This window comes from Lonchura striata, chromosome 3, assembly GCF_050655825.1.
Source record: "Lonchura striata isolate lonStrDom1 chromosome 3, ASM5065582v1, whole genome shotgun sequence".
NCBI lineage: Eukaryota > Metazoa > Chordata > Aves > Passeriformes > Estrildidae > Lonchura > Lonchura striata.
This window is the reverse complement of record NC_140705.1, coordinates 29,885,657-29,906,159: the sequence shown is the minus strand read 5'-3', so window position 1 is coordinate 29,906,159 and position 20,503 is coordinate 29,885,657. Positions and strand designations below refer to the sequence as shown.

The 20,503-nt window shown below is 36.8% G+C and overlaps 1 protein-coding gene across 23 annotated transcripts in view; it reads right to left on the bottom strand.

Annotated features, from left to right (window-relative positions):
* The window catches only part of RIMS1 (regulating synaptic membrane exocytosis 1), a 301,823-nt gene that overhangs the window by 124,845 nt on the left and 156,475 nt on the right, over positions 1-20,503 (bottom strand). For all 23 annotated transcript variants that reach the window (XM_085574744.1, XM_085574729.1, XM_085574732.1 and 20 more), the window contains 2 exons: positions 2,137-2,204; positions 1,324-1,434 (listed from right to left, as the gene is read on the bottom strand). In XM_085574744.1, coding sequence (XP_085430870.1) covers positions 1,324-1,434; positions 2,137-2,204 — 179 coding nt within the window. The remainder of the gene's footprint in view (positions 1-1,323; positions 1,435-2,136; positions 2,205-20,503) is intronic.

The window sequence follows — 20,503 nt, the reverse complement described above, 5'->3', positions numbered from 1 at the left end:
AGATTTCATATAAAATACAAAGAAAATGTAGTGTTGCTGACTTATCTCTTTAACTATCTTACTCTCTCCAGTCACGTGAGGGGCTTTTTTATTCTGGTTTATTTTTGGTCAGGAAGATCCCAGAGGAGTTTTATAATAAAATGAAAGAGTGGAATGATGGTTCATTAGGTATTTGTTCCCCATGTTGCAATCACAATAACTAGCAGGAGCTTTAATCTCAAAAAAGTATCCAGAAGCCTATCTGCCAACAATATTGTCACATGATAGTGTGTAAAATTTATCAATGAGGGCCTTAGTTCATAATACGTACAACTAAAACCTGAAAAATCAAGAGAAGCTCTTCAACTCTTCAATCTAGTTTGCCTACTTGGAGCAACCTTTTTTTCTCACATATTCAAATAGAATTGTTTGCTGGCATCAAAGATATGCTTTTTGCTATAGACTACTGAACATTTAGTAGAGTGAAGCTGTTTTCATCTTTTATGTTACCATCCCACAATATCTCACTTCAAGGTGGGAATATTTCAGATCTTGCATTCTTTCTGTTGTCCTCAGTGGAGAGGGAAGGACACCCAAATTAAATTCTATCAGCCATCTTTGTTGCTCCATAGATTTAAAAATATACAAAAGAGAGAAATGCTTGAACTGGTACACTGTATTCCCCACTAGCTTCAGAAACAGAACTCTCTTTTAAGTGTTCTGGCAATTTAGACACATAAACCTAAAAGTCTACTAAAAATGTAAACTAGGGATTTAAATCAATTAGACAGTGTTGCCAATATCTTAATTTTGGGGCGCTACATTAACTGGAATTACATTTAATATAACGCCTACTATGATTTAAGAGGATTTCTGTGTAAATATTTGGGTTTTTTCTACAAAAAATCTGTTTTCAAATGGTCGTGTGGCTTTTAAACACAGTCCTTGTAAGCATTTGCATCCAGATGACATTTATGTTTGTGAATTATAAGATGAATTACTTGACTAAATTGCAAACAGCAGAGCTAGAAAAGGCAGGACTCCATTAATGCATTGCCATGTGTAGTATGTATCTTGCAGACAGGAATCTGAATAAATATACCCTTTTGAATCAAAATGGTTCAGCCCCTTTGTCATGGATGACTGAAGAATGTATAGAAGGAGTAAATGTATTTATAGTCATAATCTATCTGTATAATTTTCAAAATTTAGGAAAAGAGAGGAATACATTTTTTGTCAAAAGACCGTATGACTGGAGAGTCCTCTGATTTAATGTGTTACACCTGTATGTCTAGGGTCAGTGGAACTTCTTTGCATTTAGCACATAAATCATCTAATACTTACTTTTAGCCCCAGTAATGCACCTGATTCTTTAGGCATGGTTGTTCTCTTGTTAAGAATAACACGCCCAATTAAGCGATCTCCCTCTTTGGAAGGTTGCCACGTTACGGGATGCTGTTAAAAAACAAGCAATTAAATTGAATTGGAATTTTAAAACTGTGAACATCCTCCAGTATTGAGATGCATATGTATAAACCAATAAAATTACTGCATCATCATGCCACAGTAGACACAAACATCCTTCAGATGTGTTACATAATGCACCTGAGTTTTCTATCAGTATATCTGTTGGACCCTGGCTGCATTAAACATTTATGCCTCTTGTAAGAAAATCTCTGCATTAAGTCTACAGATAGAACTATAATCCAGTTCAAACATCAATACAATTAAACAGCTCTGAAAACCACATTCAGAAATTCTGTTCTTTAGAATAACATATGTTATACAGGCCTACTATATAAGGGTTGGTTATATAATAAAATGAAAATTATGCTTTCCAATTCCAAGTCTTAAAAAACAAAAAAAATCACTAATCTTTCCCAGAGCAGCATCACACTCACAACTACTTTTTCTTTTGTTCATGGTGATATTAAGTTCCATGTCTATAAAGGAGCTAAAGTCAAGTTAAAATTCAGGTAATTTTACAAATATGCATTCTGGTAAAACTTTCTTTCTCATTTCCATTTCCTTGGTAGTCTAAAGCAAGTTTTCATCATTTGTGTAGAAAACTTTTTATAGTCAAATATCTATGCCAAACTGAAATAATTAGGAAGCATTTTAACTTATACTTATGAATCCCTATTTTCTATTTCTTACCGAACTAATAGGGGACGTCTCTCTGCTGTGCCACGTGGCAGGATCCAGCCAGTAATAATCCAAGTCACCTGGAAGAATATGAATAGAAAGAAATGTGTAATCCCTCAAACAGAGAAAGATGTATGAATGATTACTTCTGCATGCATGAATTTTAAAGTGCAATCATTTGATGATGCAAATGCAAAACTTTTATTATTATTAAAATCAATATATCAATTTTAAAACAATATAGTGTATTAATGTAAAATAATTATATTTTATAATTACTTTGCTTTTTTCATGAATTGCACCTTAGAATTGGTTGTGCACACTGTCTATTTTTACCTTTGCTCAGTCCAAGAATGGACCCCAAAGCATCACATTCACAGCCCTCCTCCTCCCCATCATTTCCATAATAAACACACAGGACTACAGCTAATGATGACACGAGAGGAAATACTCCACAAAATAGGCACTTCGTTATAGTTAAGGACAGAACAGTAAACCATGCTCTAGAATCTGCAAAGATCAATGTTGTGACAACAGGTACTGTACAGAGCAAGAGGCACGGGAGCAGGAAATAGAGTACCAGAGGGAACAGCCACACAAATACAGCAAATAGTACCAACAGCAGGTACAAGGCTTCAGTCTTCTCTTTCACTTGGGACAAATTTATATGCTGTGTACCTCAAGAAAATTACCATGAATTACAGTGTTCAGCCATCAGCCTTTCAGGACACAGCGGCAATATATCTTCAATATCTTACTTTATAAAAGAGATCTCTGTAACACTATTGTTAGGTGCCTGTGTTTAGGAATAGTAGTGGATTGAATAGAAACCCAAATAAAGCATGTAAGGGAGAAGAAGATACCTTCACATGCAGAGATTTTTTAGTGCTTTCTCTACAAATACCTAGATGATGATTATGAAATACAAGTTGCAACATTCTCTGTAACTCATACAACCTTTAATAGCTTACCATCTACATGATCATATGCCCAAGTTTATTTTTAAACAGCATATTACTATCATATGCATAATCGCATGAGGCAGTCTGTGGTTTCATTAGCTACTTAAGTTCTGCAGGTTTGGAAAACACATTAAATCACATTAAAGATCTTTCAGTTTTATTTTTAGGATCTTTCCTTGTGCCTCTATAAACTTCAAAAGTACAAGAACAACAAACCCACAAACTACACTGAGACCTGCAGTGCTAGCAGCAAGCTCTATGAGACAAAGCTCCCCAAGTTTCAGTAATGGACTCAACAGTAACACCAAAAATGAGCTGTCTCCTGTGGGCTGACCTGTCACATGCCAAACACAACACACCTTGTCTTCTTGTTTCAGAGTTATTTGCTTAGCAATAGAGAAAGCAATAGTTCAGAAGGGAATAAATGTCAGCTCCAGCATGCAGACGAATGTATCCAAGACCTCAAACATATTTCTGCTAACCCCCATTGTTCCCTGCTTTCTTTTCCTGTCTTCCTTCCTAGATTCAGCTTCTTGCTTTTAGTTTCCTTGCTGGTCTTCCTCCTGGTTACTGCAGTTCCATTTCCTTCTTGCACCTAGCATCTTTCTCCACCAAGTCCCTGCTATAGCAAGATCCTCTCATACATCTGTCTTATCTAACCTGCTGATTTTCCTATTCTCACCATCTACCTACCCTATTGCTGCCTTTTCTTCCCTGCCCATTTTTTTCTGTCATCCATCTGCTTCTGGCTTTACTGTTCTTTCTGTATTTTAATCCCTATTTAGCCTCAAATCCTCTGATGCTAAGTTACATTCCTGCACCCTCCTCCCCACATCTGAACCTTTAGGTGTCTGTCCCTTTTCCCCCTTCTCTCTCTGCCCCATGCTTTGCGAAATTCCAAGCACCAGCTACATCCACAGCAGCTGGCCATGACACCAATTCTCTCACCCTCTGCTCTCAAAAGCTGAGGGCAGGAACTGCACTGCAAATGCAGCTCTACTGAGCTGGAACATGAATGATATGCTCAGAAGCTATAAAGGTAGCTATCAAATCAAACATCTTGACTGAAGGTCACTGAAAGTGGTAAGTCTACCATTTGGTAATACTTTAAAAGCTACAAGAATATGTGAATTGGATGAAGAAAAGTACACATTCTTTAAACATAACTCAATTTTAAAAGTTCCATTAAAATTCAGTATGATACAGACCACTGGCACACAAATGTCTGGGGCAATTTATAACTATAAAAAAGATTATACAATGGAAAATGTCAGTTAATCTATTCATAAACACTCATCAAATAGAACATAAAAGTTAAGACACAAATGAAAAAAAAACCAAACGGGCATTAAAAATATTTTATGCCAGCAACACTGATACTAGGGACATCTGCAGTTCAGTATTCTGTTATATCTTTGAAAATAATTTCTCCTTGGTCATCCTATGCCATTGCTGCTTCTTCACCTGATGCCTATTTATGCTATTCTTGCACTGCCACACTCCACAACTCACTCTTTAATTGCACAAAATAACTTAACAGCAGCAGTGTTATGGAGATCTGGGAATAGGTAAGTAACACGCAAAAAACTTACTAAGAGCATAGCTTCAAAATTTCAGGTTTTCTCAAAAAAACCCCACCAAAACTGAACACAAAAGTCCCTATACACAGAGAACACTCTATTGGTAAAAGTCTTTAAAAATAACTAATAAAACAAGAAAAATTTAAGACATTAAAGAGAGGAAAAAACTACTTTTATAAGGAGCAAATAATATCTTTATAGGCTTAAACTACTTTTAAATAGTCTTTAAACCATTCTTTAAAAACATGAAAAGCTTAAAAATAATAAGCCCCCACAAAAATACACATATACTGCATCGTTATTTTTGTACATTACTGATGTATTTCTAAAACATATTATTAAAAATGCATTTGCAGTTTTTACGTATGATTTCCTTAAGACCAGCTGAGTAATACAGAGTATATATTTGTAAAACCTTATTTCCTAAGGGAAGAATTTAAAAGTTGCATCCTAACAGCAAGGAAATGCTTTTCTTATTAACATGCTCCAGTTCAATTACTTTACTCTTTGATGCACATGGATACAATAATAACTTACAAAATACAAATGTGTTGAGCTTTTTCCATAAGTCTTTTGCAGCCTTCCATCAAGATTCTAGATGGGGAGTAAAAGTCTTAATAAATTCTCATTGTTTTTATATCTGCAATAAGTGTGCTTTCAAAATAAAGGGAAAGCTAACTCATACAACCAAAAATCCATTTTCTCAAAAATACTTTGTCTTCAGCAGCACTATTCATACCAAAAGGTAATGCTGGGGTACTGTGATTTTAAGTACGATCCTGAAAAGCTGAGAATTTCTGGAAAAACAGCCTTGTCCCTCTCACAAAGCCAAAACAAGCACAAAATATGAGAGGGTCTGTTATTGCCTATGAACAGTTATGCTGATTTCCAAAGTCTTGAATACTGGGGATAAAATACCCTGAGATGTTCTCCTAAGTCCATCCAGACCGCATTCAGAGACTACTGATATTCAGCAAAGAATGTGCTTCAGCAATTTGCTCAAATTCATATGTGCTGGAGTTACTTAAGAAAAGAAGCAGAAATTAATAAGTTAGTCAGCCCATGTTAGGCACTTGATTGACCATTACCAGCATGCTACTGCTAATTAATATAGCAGTTCTATCAGATAACTAAGAAACTTAGACAAATATTTTTCACAGGCTACATCTAAAATTACTCTGCAAACTGAATAGTCAGACTACATCTCTCTAATTAAACCACAGAATTATAGAATGGCTTGGGTTGGAAAAGACCTTAAAGATCGCTTTGTTCCAACCATATCTTCCACTAGACCAGGTTACTCCTAATCCCATCCAACTTGTCTTTGAACACTGTCAGGGATGGGGTATCCACAACCTCTCTGCGAAACCTGTTCCAGCACCTCACTCCATTCACAGTCAAGATCTTATCTAAATATGCTCTTTTTCAGTTTGAAGCCATTCTCCTGTGCCCCATCACTACAATCACTTGTAAAAAAAAATTCTGCAGGTTTGTTGTAGTCCTCCTTTAGGTAGTGAAGAGCTACTAGAAGGTCTCACCAGAGCCTCCTTTTCTTCAGGATGATCAACCCCAACTCTCTCAGCCAGGAAACATGCTTCCATCCTCTGACCATCTCCATAGCCTTCCCTGGATTCACTCCAGCAGGTCCATGTCCTGCCTATATTGGGAGCCCAGACCTGGATCCAGCACTCCATGTGGTATCTCACCACAATGGAGTAGAGGGACAGAATCACCTCCCTCAACCTGCTGGTGCTTTTTAGGCAGTCCAGTATGTATTTGGCATTCTAGGCTACAAGCTGCCAGCTCACATTAAGCATTTCATTCGCCAACACCTCCCAAGTCCTTCTCCTCAGGGCTGCTCTCAATCCATTTTCCACTCAGTCTTTACTTGGGGTCTGTTGATAAAATCCACCTCTCTCCAGTTTAGAGGCAAGGATGCCATATATGGGAGAGTGTCAAATTTCTTGCACAAGTCCAGGTAGCTGATGTCACTCTTCCTTTATGCTGTAACTTCATTGTAGAAGGCAACTAAATTGGTCACACATTATTTGCCTTTAGTGAAGCCCTGTTGGCTGTCAGCAATCACCTCCTTATTTTCCAGTTTCCTTAGCAGAGTTTCCAGGATGATCTGCTCTATGATCTTGCTGGGCACAAAGGTCATACTGGCCTGTAGTTCCCACCACCTCTCATTTTTTTTCTCTTTTTAAAAATGAGGATTATGTTTCCACTTTTCCAGGCATTGGGAACCTCACCAGACTGCCAGAATTTCACAAATATGATGGATAGTGGCTTAATCACTTCATCTATCACTTTCTTCAGGAGTGGCAGTTTCATCTCATCAGGCCCCATGGACTAGTTCACCTCCATGTTCCTCAGATGGTCTCAAACCTGATCTGCTACTACAGTGGGCACTTTCTTCATCTCCCAGCTCCTGCCTTTGCCTGTGGCAGCCCGGGCAGTGTGGCTGGAGCACTTCTCAGTGAAGACTGAGGGAAAAAGTAATTCAGTACCTCATCCTTCTCCATATTCTAATCAGGCCTCCTCTTTCCTTCTGGAGAGAGCCCACATTTTCTCTAGTCTTCCTTTTATTACTTACACACTGTAGCTACTTTTCTTGTTTCCTTTGATTTCCTCATCCAGATTTAACTCTATCGGGGCTTTAGCTTTCCTAACCTGATCCCTGGCTGCTTGGACAATACCTCTGGTGAGTTGCTGTTACAGATGTGGTACACCCTATTGTTAAGTAGGAAGTTACCTCTACACCAGGAAAAAAAATGATATCATTTTATCAGAAAAATAATTCAGTGTATAAACAACATATGCTAAAATCATTCTAGTTCAAGCTGCTAACTAACCCCATTAAGAGAATATGTGAGTATCCTCTGCCTTGCAAACAGCTCTTGCATTAAGATGGCAAGCAGAGAATTCAAAAGCTACCTATTGCCTATTTATATAGAAAGCTTCACAAAAATGCTCATTATCTCTTAGTCTTGAACCAACCTACTTCAGATGACTACAGTTAAGAACTTAAATCCTTGCAGGACCATATCTGCATTTTACCATCTACACAGTTCAAGGATAGGATGGCTCATGTAATTTGTGGGAAGTATGCATCATGAGGCTGAGAAATTTAGTATTTTTTTTTGTAGTAAATGTATATAATTACACTGGAATTTAGTTCCCTGCTGGTAAATGTCCTAAGTGCTGAATATTAACATGCTGTAAGATTCCAAACTTAAAATAAAGACTAGTACACCTTAGAAGTGACAATTTATATATATAATACTCCAATTTCAGATACAAATGTGGCACACAGCTCTCAAAACTAGAAGTAGCCTCTACAATTGCTTCCTCAATTCAGTATTTATTTAGGTATTTTCATTTAATGATGAGATACAATATTACTTTTCTGTATCTTAATTAAATTTCTGAGTAACCAAAAAAAAAAACCATTGGAAAAAGGTCTACACAGCTTTATCAAGCACTAGGCTTTCAGATTTAGATAAGTGACAACCTGGGCTTATTCAATACATACTGAAAAGAAATGGTTATTCCTTACTTTTGCACTTAGAAGACAAGGACATTTCATACTTCTTCTCATACAAAATAAACATGGTTTTCTTTTGAAACAAACCCCTTAGTTTGGAAATCTTTTTTGAAGTGGTAGTTACATTGTGAATAAAGTGATGCTGATTAACATTTTCAATCAAGAAATATAGAAATAATTAGGCAAGGAAGTAGTGACCTGAAGAAATATTATGTAGATAGTTAAGGCCACTAATATTAAGCTAAAATCCAGTGAAAAGGAAAATCCATTTGACTTCTCCCATAGTTACCATGGCAATGTTGTTCCTTTACAAGAGTTGCAAATTCATAATTATTTTTTATTTTGTAAATGAATGATTTCCCCAGTGCTGATTATGGAAAAGTTTTTCAATGCATTCTTTTTTTGTCTGGACATAAAGGACAATTTTTTGTGATCTGTTTAAAATTAGTTTCTTATCCAGATATTTATTTAAGAAAGAACTTTTATGCCGTAGATTGTGATTTGCTTTTAACTATGTGTACAGGTTAGACATATACTTTTTTAGTCATATACTTTTTTTTATAATGAAGTACTGCACTTGTGTTCACTGATGAATGAAGGTTGCAGATTTCCAAAAGACCTTCCAACACAAACACAATTAGGCCCATTTCTGAATTTCACAAAATGAACCTCCTACCTTAATTATTTCAGTGTTATCTTAAGGCTTTATAAATTACTGAAGGCAAGGAAGCTTAAAACCAAAAATCACAACGTATCTAGTGATCAAACTGAGGAGTTTTGAATATTCCCAAAAATTTTAACATGGACACAAGGGACATAAGGAAGCTGTTCTAAGTTTCCTGAATGTCTAGGGAATCTTATAATGAACTCCCTCAGCCAACATTTAGTAACTTCACTCAAACACCCAGAGTCTTCAAAAGTTCATCAACCCCTTTCCAGCTAGATTCTTATTTTTATCTCAGAGACCATCTAAACTGCTATTCTGAGGATGTGTGAGCCTTATTGCAAGCATGTGAGTCCAAGAATGTGTATGATTCACAGAGGGATGGTCCTCAACAGTATATTCTGTTCAGTCATGACAAAGTGTGACAGACTTAGAGATGTAAAATATTAAGCAAGATGCATGAACTTTTTTTAATCTGAAAGTGATTTTACAAAGTTGATTAAAAATATTTTCTTGAGGATGCCAGAAAAATGGTTAGCATCAGGAATTTAAAATCAGCAGGCAAACATTTTGATTTTGATACTGTGGCATTTAAAGATTTATGGAAAATTTTGCTGTCTAATTGTTGTCTCTGATTTTGCTGACTGGGATCCCTCTCTTGAGTGGAATCTAATTTTGCAGATGGATGGAAGGAGATGTCTTTCTGGAAATGTAGAGCTTCTCTGAATAAATTTATTACTTCCATTTAATTCCAATTCAATATTGACACTTACTTGTGTCAACAGTTTCATTGAATTCCTGTTTCATATAATTAACACTTTCAGATTTGATATGATTTTTTGATAATATTTTTGTTCAGCCTATAATGAAATTATAAAAATGTACAGCAAGTCATCCCAAAAAGTCAAATGATCTCATAATTTTGCCTATATATGTATACAGATACCTAGTGCAATAAAGGCTCTTAATATTTTTTCTGCTATTTTGAAAGAATTCCCAGCACTTCAAATACACCATGCTGTTCTTCAGCATAACACATTTTTTTTTTTCCCTGTGGTTGGTTTAGGTTTTTTCCCTAAGTCCTGTGCACATTAAACCAATTGAGTAGATGTTGATTGAAAAAAAAGGTAATATTTCCATTTTGGTCTCCTTTGGTATTTTTCCTCTGAGAGTTTAAAAAAATCTTAAGATTTTTTTTTTCTTTTAGTGTTTGCTAAAAACTGATTTATTAACAAATTCTCACTTAAAATCAAAGCTGAAAATACACAATTCTCAAACCCCAGGCTATTTCTATACTCCCAAATTTTAGTTAGAATTTTAACAAGGATGAAGAAAACAGAAAAGAAAATGACTGTAAGGCTGTAAAGCAGCAGCCCACACATTAGAAGTATTGTGGGGGTTTTTTGGTTTAGTTTTTTTTGTTGATTTGAGGGTGGGGTTTTTTGTTGTTATTGTTATTGTTTCTGTTTGTTTTGGGCATTCTAATTATTATTAATGAGTATCCTCGGTTATGCTGCAATAGAAGATAATGAGATGTTTTGTTTCTTCAGTTCAGAGGGCAATACTGCAGGGAGAATCTCTGAGTACACTGTGAGAGATCACTGACACTTACAAAACAATAAGCAAAGGATCTTTGGAGCTTTGCTTCCCACCAGTAGAGAGGAACTAGTTAAGAATGTGATCATGAATAAACTCATAATCTTCAAAAAGAGAATGAAGCTGAGCAGAAAAAAGCTAAAAACCTTCCTACAAAAACAAAATCAAAAACAAACAAACAAACAAACAAAAAACCAAAAAAAACCCACCAAAAAAAACCCCAAAAAAACTCCTATTGTCAAATAACCAAAGCAAAACACTCCAACCTTAGAGAAAATTAGGAAGCAGCCACAGCATCAAAAGGAATCCAGCTATCATGGAAGCATTTAAGAAATAATACCAATATTAGACGTATTAGAAGTAGAACCAGGCCAATTCAGAAGAGGGAGAAATGCAGTCGAAAACTGACCAACTAAATCATAACGGTTTCATTTTTTGGAAGAATCAATGGAAAGTTCCCTTTGCATGTATACCTTACAGTGAACAAGTACCAGGAAGCACACAAGACATAAGCACATAAGCAGAAACACAAAATATAATGCAAACAGCAATGCATGCAAAAACAACTGAAATAATTCTGCAACTATTTAGTCTCTACTACTTAGCATCTAGTACCAAGTAGTTGCCAATCTAGAATATTATGTAAAGAACCTGCTACTGTTTGGCTCTATCAGCAGATGTCAAATATATTCATTTGAGCAGGAGTTTTGTTTATGAGCATGCCATGTTAAGAGCCATACCAGAAAAAGTGTGTAGCATAGGGTGAAAATTTATTTAGAAAATAATATTCTATATATATATTCTAACCATATTTGGCTAAAACTGATAACAAATACCCCCTGACGTATTCATTAAGCAGGCCTGTAGTGTATGCCTGGAACATACTAATAGTTAACACTCACACATGTTCCATGAAATAAAACAGAAACATATTAGACTTGTGACTTGACCCCAAGAACAAAGGAATGTCCTGACAAGCTAGAAAAAAACAAACTGTAAATAGAGGATCAGGCTCAGAGTAGACAAGGAAATGGCTCCACACTCAGACCAGGATAAGCAAGTGTAGAAACAGGGAGAAGTCACCAGTTGAGAACCAGCAGTGCAGAAGATGATGAGGTGGATGCAATTGATCTCAATGGTAACAGGAGAGGATGGCACATAAGCCTGTCTGCTGCTGGAAAACCACTATCCTTGCCTTTTGGGAATTACAGGGTTGGCCAGAGACGAAGACTTCAGTGCCTTTCCTACTTTAACTACAAAAATACCTCCAAAGGTCAGACTGATGAGGAACTTAAGGTTTTGTTGTTCATTTTGTAGACTTTGTTTCGTTTTATTGTCCATCATTCTTTGTCTTTTGGGCAGCCTTGTATTTAACCCACACCCTGACATAAGAGCTGACCTTGATGTCAGCTCATTCTCTCAGGTTCTGTCCTTGCAGCACACAGTTCAGTTTTCAGAGAGGAATATTTAGGATACTGAAATGTCATTATAGGAGAGAGATTATATATATTTAATGGACAGAGAGCTATAGATAGCCTGTTTTAATAGACCATTAAACTCTCTAGTCAGGGGGTATGGGGCTCTGTGATTTTGAAGCATCTTTTAGGCAGGTCTATGCTATTCCAAAGTCTGGAGACATGCTGCTGATTGTCCATTGCCCACAGCACAGCCTTGAAACACAACAACACAGGGTGTCACTGCTCCGTAATTCTCAACCCCAATCTTATTTCACCTTCTTCATCTACTTTTGCCAAGATGTGCAGGAGATGTCTGGAACGCAGTTTACAGCCATTTACATATTGAATAGCTTGAAGAAGAAACAGGGATTTAGCTTCTTTATGTACCTATAAACAATTTATTAAGCATGAGAGAGTGCAAGGCTGTGACCTTTGCCAAAGGTGTCTCCAGTCTTATCTTTTAAACTCCATGGAGAGTGAAGGCTGACCATTGTCTCCCCCAACCTCAATGCTATGTCTTGCTGATATTCCTGCTGCTGCTTCTGTTCCATCTTTTTGACTGCTATTAAATCACATTTTCTCCAAAGTATCCCTCAATATTCTGCCCTCAGTAAACTCTAATTCTCCTCTAAACTCTGTTGAAATTAAATAGATTTCTAACATATATATCTTAAAATATAGTATCTAAAACATTATTTTCAAGAGCATAAAACCTCTTTCATGACCTATTCTATATATTTTTACGATTAATTTTTCTAGTGAATAAACTGCTTTTCAAAATCAATTTTTATAGACAGTGTTATTAACGACTTAGATATAGGATTTTAAAGGCATTTGTTATTCTCAACACACTGCATAATCCCCAAGAAACTTGCAGAGGTGGATGCTTCATCTCACTTTCCCCCGTGACCTTACAGTGATTTAGCTGAGGACCTTATTTCAAATACAAAAGGGAAAAGCTGATGTCCCTCCCTGAGCAGAAAGTGCAGTGCATCAATATGATCATGCAGAAACAACATACAAAATAACCAAAACTGTACATTTATTATAATCCATATATTATTACAACGATAACTGCATCTTATGATAAACAAACATATTTTTATTCTATTCTATGTACACGAGTTTGACAATTTTTTCCCCAAAATATTATGCAAAAGAGAAAAGTAACAGAATCACATTCCACTCTGAACTTTTTCAAGCTCCTAAGAAAAGAATAATTCAGGAGATGAGGACTTGTCAATTGTCTTCTGCCAAAAAGAAATAATACACAGGAATTTTCATTTGTTTCCTGAAGTAAATTTCGAAATTTGTTATCTTTTACTTCTCCAAAATGCAGAAGTCATGATGCAATATGAATACTATTATTACTTTTAAGAAACACATTTCTATTTTGATGTGCAGTTTCCAAATACAGATTTTTTTAAAAGCTCATTCCATACAGCATTACTACTGTCAAATTATATGTAACACATGAGCTTTCAAAATATAAACATAACTGAAACACAGACCTAAAAGCAAAATGGTTCTTTATTGCCTCTTTAAGCTGAATATATGCTACAATTAACACTTTAACATCCTGAGGATACAACATCTCCACTAAAACTGCCTGGTTAAATAAATCTGTTCATAAAAGCACACAATTTTGTTTAAAAATATGAAATATTTAAAAAATCATTAAAACCTCAGCACTATATAGCTCCTTATTTACCTGTCCCTGAATGCAACGTATGGAGCAGAAACTGAAGGAACCCAGCAAACATAGCAGCTTCAGCAAGAGAATGCTCAGAGCACAGCTGGCATCTAGTAGGTTGCTGAATCCAGCCTGCAACTGTAGCAAAACCGTAATGCCAGCAAAAATCCACCTCAGTGTGAAGGAGACGATCTCAAAAAAGTCATGAGGTCCTTGCGTTCTGATCCTAAGCCAAATTATTCTGCAGTGTCAAACACCCAACACCAGTGACACCCAGCAGGGCTAACGAGAGCTCTTGTCAGCAAAACAAATCTCTGCAGTGTAGTGCACGCATCGATTACTGCATCAGTTCCCTGCAATGACAGGGAGTTTCAGCCTTTGGAAGGAGTTAATGGTTTTAGGAATCCAGAATCAACCATCCTCAGGAAACAAGATGGGGGGGCAGGGGGGGAAAGCTCCTTCCTCTCTGGATAGAACAGGAAAGAAGTTTCTTAGGGTTTTTAAGCCAACAGTAGACACAAGCTCAGGCACCTAAGTAATGCACCTAAGTAATCAATACCACTGCTGCAGTTATTATTTATATTCAGCAGTGGTGCACTGAACAAGTTTAATCAACTGCATAGACGAAGCAATTATGCTTTGGAAATGTGGCTTTTTAAATTTATGTAAAACATCCCAAGCTGCAGATTTACTTCTAGCACACTGAAAACACAAATGGCCCTTGATAAAATTTTACCACTTTTTACAAATTAATAGGATAATTTAATTCTTTTCATATGTAACAGATGTGTGCATGGAAACATAATTTTATATAAGAAAAATATACTCCAAATAAAAACCTCCAGGAAATAACATTTTGTATTCCAAATTACATGCTCAAGATAAAACAGAAAAGCAGAACTTGTATTTCCAAAAGCCAGATGATTAGAGAATTATAGCTAATAGAATTTACTAAAGTATTTAATCTACTGTAATCATATACAAATGATACAACAATAAAACTATTTCTGTGGCAGAGGTAGCCTTCCTCTGTACAAACAGATGGTTTTCTGCAGCCTATCTACATACTGCAGGGACTTCCAAAATACAATGCAGGACATCCAAAATACAAAAAACCTGCTGTTTAGAAACTAAAATGAGAAAGCAACACAAACAAAGAGAAGCTTAGAAGGGATAAAATATAAATAGTAAAGCTAATGAGAACTTACAGCTCTTTCATACTTAACAATATATGGATCTGTTAATAATAATAAAAATAAACTTCTAATCAAGTGTTTCCCTGTAATTCTGGATCAAACCCAAGGTACTGAACAATCTCTTTCACACTCCCATGTCAGTCAACAGCAAAAGCCACAAAATATCCCTGGACACTGCTGACTTTAAGTATCTCCAGTAGCACTCCTGTATCAGCAGGAGGAACATACCACTGTCTAACTCTGCTTTATTCACAGACATGCCCTTGTTAGGACATGGTTTTTTGGAGGAGAACAGTGTCTAGTCTGTATATATTTCAAGGGACAATGATCACCTGCTACTGACCAAGGAACATATATCCAGCTTTCTCCTAAAGCCAGAAACATTTATTGCAAAAGAAACAAAAGACCAAGTATGTCAAGTGCCTGATGCTTCCACAGCACATCCACTAACCCATCTGCATTCCTCCCTGGAGGATGACCTCCTCTTCTGCTAGGGCAGGCATTGAGAGCTTTGTATCACTTTCAGAACGCAGCATACCTGGGTCCTGAACATGCACCTCACCTCACCTGCACATGCTAAACAAGGCAGGGGATTTTGTTGTAACAAAAATCAACAGATGAAAAATTCTTGCTTGCTACAACCTCAGAATTTGTAAATGAGACTGTACTATATAGTCTATATATACTATATAGGGCTTGCTCTCTGTCTTATTTCAAGTGTTCCTGTCATTCCCATGACATACACGTGTCTGTGAAAAAAATAATGAACTGTTTTCCCAAACACATTTAGAAAGGTTTGTGCCTCGTGGTGTTAAAGCTCTCACTGTCTCCCACTCCATTATGTGATAATCCTCCCTGCTCCTCTAGCAGGCAGTTCTCTATGCCCATTTTACCCAGTGCTATCCCTAGCCATGAGTTCTGCCCAAGTCCTGCCTAACCCTCACATGGCAGAGGTGTCTGCAAGTATTTGCTGAAAATAAGGGAAGAGAAGAGCAACAGAAGAATGTTCTCAGGTCAGAAAGGGCATTTTGCAGAAAAGAACAGTACCACCAACTCCAGCATGCATTGCTCATCCCTAAGGGTGGATTTCATTCCTCCCAGCCCCAGACACATCAAGCCTTTCTGGCTGCTCCCAAAGGTTCACCTGACTGCTTAAGAATAAAGTGCTAATAGTCGGTCTATTTACTTTTACATCCATCTATAGCATCAAAGCATCGGAAAGTAACCGTAAAACAGGACATCATTCCAATTTCCTAGTAAAAATACGTAATTAAGTTGTAACATATTTTCAAATTTTGCACAGGGTAGCATTGCCTTTATAATCTCTGCAGGTTTTTACCCTTGCAAATGATTCTATTGCCACTATCTTCTGAGGCACATTACACTTCACATCTAATAGATACTGACCATCATATTTTAGCCCTTCATAATCTTCCTGCTAATAGCTGGTCTAGATCTTAACCTGTGCAGTGTTTAGCTAAGACTGAGCTAATTAAAACATGTGCAGTGTAAGTACATCTTCTCTTCAGTCAAGTATTGCCCAGTGAAGACTGAATGTTTTTCAGTCTCTTTTTCAGATTCTTTGGCAAAATAGTTACAACTTTGCAAAGAAAATGTTTGACCATTTACCAGAGAAAGACTCCTATACATAAATACACAAATGCATAAATTCACACATTTCTGAAGAAGGGGTTACAGATTGACATACGATCAATTGTGAAATTTTTCGTAACTACTCAAGTAAACAAGAGGTTAAGAATGTCTGGTGAAAAAGACATATAGCTCCTTAAAGGAAGGTCTGCCCTTAAACACATATTGAACTTGTTAAAGTTCATCAAAGTTCCTCTCCTTTTAGGCATGAGCGTATTCTGTTTATATTCCTAGCCAGGTAACATAAAAATTAAAAAAGCACCAAAGGAGAAATTAGGTTGTCAAATCAACAGAGTAATATGCTGAAGTTAATATGCTTGATCTTTTCTTTAGCTTAAGCTAAATCAATGTCATGCTGTTGTTGCTGCACACCTTTCAATTCAAACTTGATCCAAGCTAATCAATTCAAAGTGAAGTGAAGTGACTTGCATCCATCTGAATGACACCATGTAAAAGCACACACTGGGAGCAGGCTGTGTGTGCCTCCCACTGGCATCCCGTGGCTTGACCACATTGTTCCTGGAGGTCCTCTGGGGGAGTTTTACAGAACATCACCCACTATTTTGCAGCAGATTGGCAGACAGAGGAGCATTTCTGCACAACCAAGTGACAGGAATCCCTTCAAGCACACAAGTGTGAAAAAGCTAGTAAAGAATCACCCTGCTATTTATGGCTTTTGTAATCAGCATTCCAAGTTCCACTGTCAATGGTTTAGTACTGTGCTAACACTGATGTTTCATTTCTTCTGCCTCCACCTGGGATTGACTCGATTGTTCTTGACTCCTCTGAGGAAAATTATTGTGACAGTGAAACTGGAAAGAGACAAAAGGAACACTCACCCTAGAAAACCTAGCCTGGGCCTTCAATTCTATAGGTGCAGTGGCTTCAATCTTTGCCATCCAACCTTTGTGATTCAGTAATTTTGCAATGCATTTATCTTAGTTACCTTATCTACTAAAAAAAGTCAACAACTCCTGAGATAGATCATTTTGATAACTGGCCTTGAACAAGGAGAATCTACTGACAGTCAAGAGAGAACATCAATGCAAGTCTAACAGTGCAGACACTGTCAGATTTACAGATTTCTGGACTTCCTCTGACATCATAGTATAATGAATTGACCTCTATGTGAAAGGAGATTTTGTGGAGTATTCTTCATGACAAGGGCAGTAAGTAACATATTAACTTACAATATCCATAAAAGATCTTCTTGATAGCATTTTTCAGAGCCGAAGGTCATCTTAAACAAGCCCTAATTCAAGCAATTTGCTCAGCTATCCAATTGCTAACCAAAGCCAGATGTTTTCAGTTAAATGGTGACAAATCTGCAGGCACTGACTTTACAATTTACTGATCAGTGGCATCAAAATATAATTTTTGTTCCCAACTTTAACTACTGTTTCTAGTTTTTGTGTTACTATCGCCACAGAGCTAGATTTTCCCCAATTCCCATGCCCCACAGCACAGTGGATGTGGAAGACCCATATCCCAAGTCCCTTCCTTGCCTGATGCAGAGTAAACTGGTTTGAAGGGTTGCTATGCCAGCACCACTTTTGAGAGCCATGCTGAAGTACAGGCTTGAACTGACAGAACCAAATTGCTGCAATCCATTCAGCCTGTAGGAAGAGGCTGCAGGCATCCACCTGCACTTGAGTTTTCCTGCCAAAAGAGAAGTCGAGCAAAACGTATTCCATTCAAACCCAGACTACAGCAAAAATAGGAGCATCAACCTAAGGTGACAATGTCATTACAGCTTATTTAATTCAGCCACATAACCTTACAAAAATTCCTTAAAAAAACATTTTTTTCCCCCTTTCAAAAACTCTCCACCCCTATTACAAAGTAAAAAATCAAAAGATTACACATGTTCTGAACTAATTCCTGTACAGGCTGTGATTGAAAGGTTATACAGCCATGGATGATAGACATTTGTGTGTTACTATTTTATTCTGGTTCTGTATTTCAGGATAATTTTGACAATTTAACTCATATTAATTCCATTTATTTTCCTTACTACCTAAGTGGATATAGACATGGTTTAATTTCTGAATCCTTCTACAATTCAGATTCTGCCCAGACCCTTTAATTCTAGAAAATGTCAGGTTTAAAACTAGAAATTAAAGGAGCAGTACCATATGTAGTGACCATTCCAAAAGGAACCTCTATTAATCAACATTTTCTATTACTTTAAAATGATATTTGCTATCCAGACAAACAACAACAACAACAACAACAAATTGCTAAAACAACACATCTAAATGCAGTGTTTAACAATGACCATGCTGTTTAAGCATTGTCAGAAAATTAATTCCTAATCCTTATAAATTTTTTCTAGGGCAAAGTAAGATTAGGTCCACAATAGCACAGATAACTGATGTTATGATGGCAACATGCCTAAAATTCATATTAATATTTGTTGCAGCTTTTTTTTTTTAAGGGAAACTATGCTGCTATATTAGAATTTTTAAGGATACATTTGAAGATAAGTCAAAATGTAAATGGTACATTTGTTTAAGAAAAAAGACAACTGCTCACTGGAAAAATTAAACATTTGTTAGAATAGTCATTCTCTAAGACTTTCTTAGCAGTGATCTTTAAAAGCTGGTAACAAAAACAGATTAACCAACTTGTTTCATAACTGATTTCAGAGCAACCTTTCTGTGGAAAAAGGCAGCAGCAGCACAACTGGATTTGTCCCCAGACTCTCAGTTCCAGTTCCATTCTTGGGGACTGTTTTGCCCTTCCCAAAACATTGTCTGCTTAAAGAGAGTGACAACTCCCCTGGCAAATCCATAATGCCTCTCCCATGGGAGACAACTGAACCTACCTGGGCACACTGATAAGGTTCAGCATGTTACACAAAAATTGGCAGAAACAGCAAACACCAGAATGTTTTGAGAACCTACATCCATTTAAAATTGTATTTCTGAGTTCCTTTGTAAGGTCCTGTTTTATCTGTAAGTGCATGTCACTTTAATATTGTATTTTAAGTAAAATCTGAGCCTGTGGAGAATAAAAAATTCCTAGGCATACCATGTATTTTGATATAAACTGACACTAATTTGCTGTGGTAGTGCTCTGGAGCACCACAGGCAAGAGCTGGTGTTACACCTCTGAGTGACCCAGGACTTGGCAGAGCCCTGAGCTCATGACACTGGTTAATATTCACTGCCAGAGCAGAAGTTTTTGCTCACCTCTAATTCAGCTGAGAACTGTATGAAGTGCACATGGGTTAAAGAGAGTCACCTGGGGAGCACAGGTGACACTGAGCTTCCTGCTCTGCAAAGCTGTGTGTCACTCCTACCCAAAACTCACAGGATACCTGTGCCAGGATCTAAACTTCCCACCTCAGAGGCAGGAGCAAGGCTGAAGCACTCCAAGGACAGAATGACATTTCCTCTCTTGTGACACCTGCTGACAATCTTTAAGGCAGAATATTCTGGCTTTGAAAGACATGTCAAAGGGAAAGAATAAAACAAAAATCTGCAGGATTGTATATTCACGTGTAGCTCTATTCCCTACCTCTGGGATAATGCCCTATTAATTACAAATCATGATCCTTGAAGTATTTAACTGGAACAGACTCACTGGAGTGCCTTCTAACAGAACACACACGTTCTATTTCATATAAATATATATATCCACAAACTTGTACACCTCCCAGAAAAATCTTATCTCAGTAATGCTATGAAACTACAGTAAACAAAGAATATTAATATTCCTCCTTATACAATATTGTCTATTTTCCTTCTTTTCCTGAAGCCATTTGACTATAGCATTCCTGAAGCAGGTAATGTGGTCTCCCTAGACAACTGTTTCTTAAGCACAAACACAGAGACTTGTGTAAATGTGTAATTCTGAACCTCCCAACTTTTGAAAATCTGGCTTGTGCTCCTCAAACAAGAGTACCTTTTCCTTGTAATATTTTGTGATTTTTTTTCCCCTGAGGATAGGACTCAATTAAAGAAATTAATAGCTGCTTTCATAGAGCTATTTGTGTCAGTGTAATTTCCATATGCAGAATATGTCCCAGA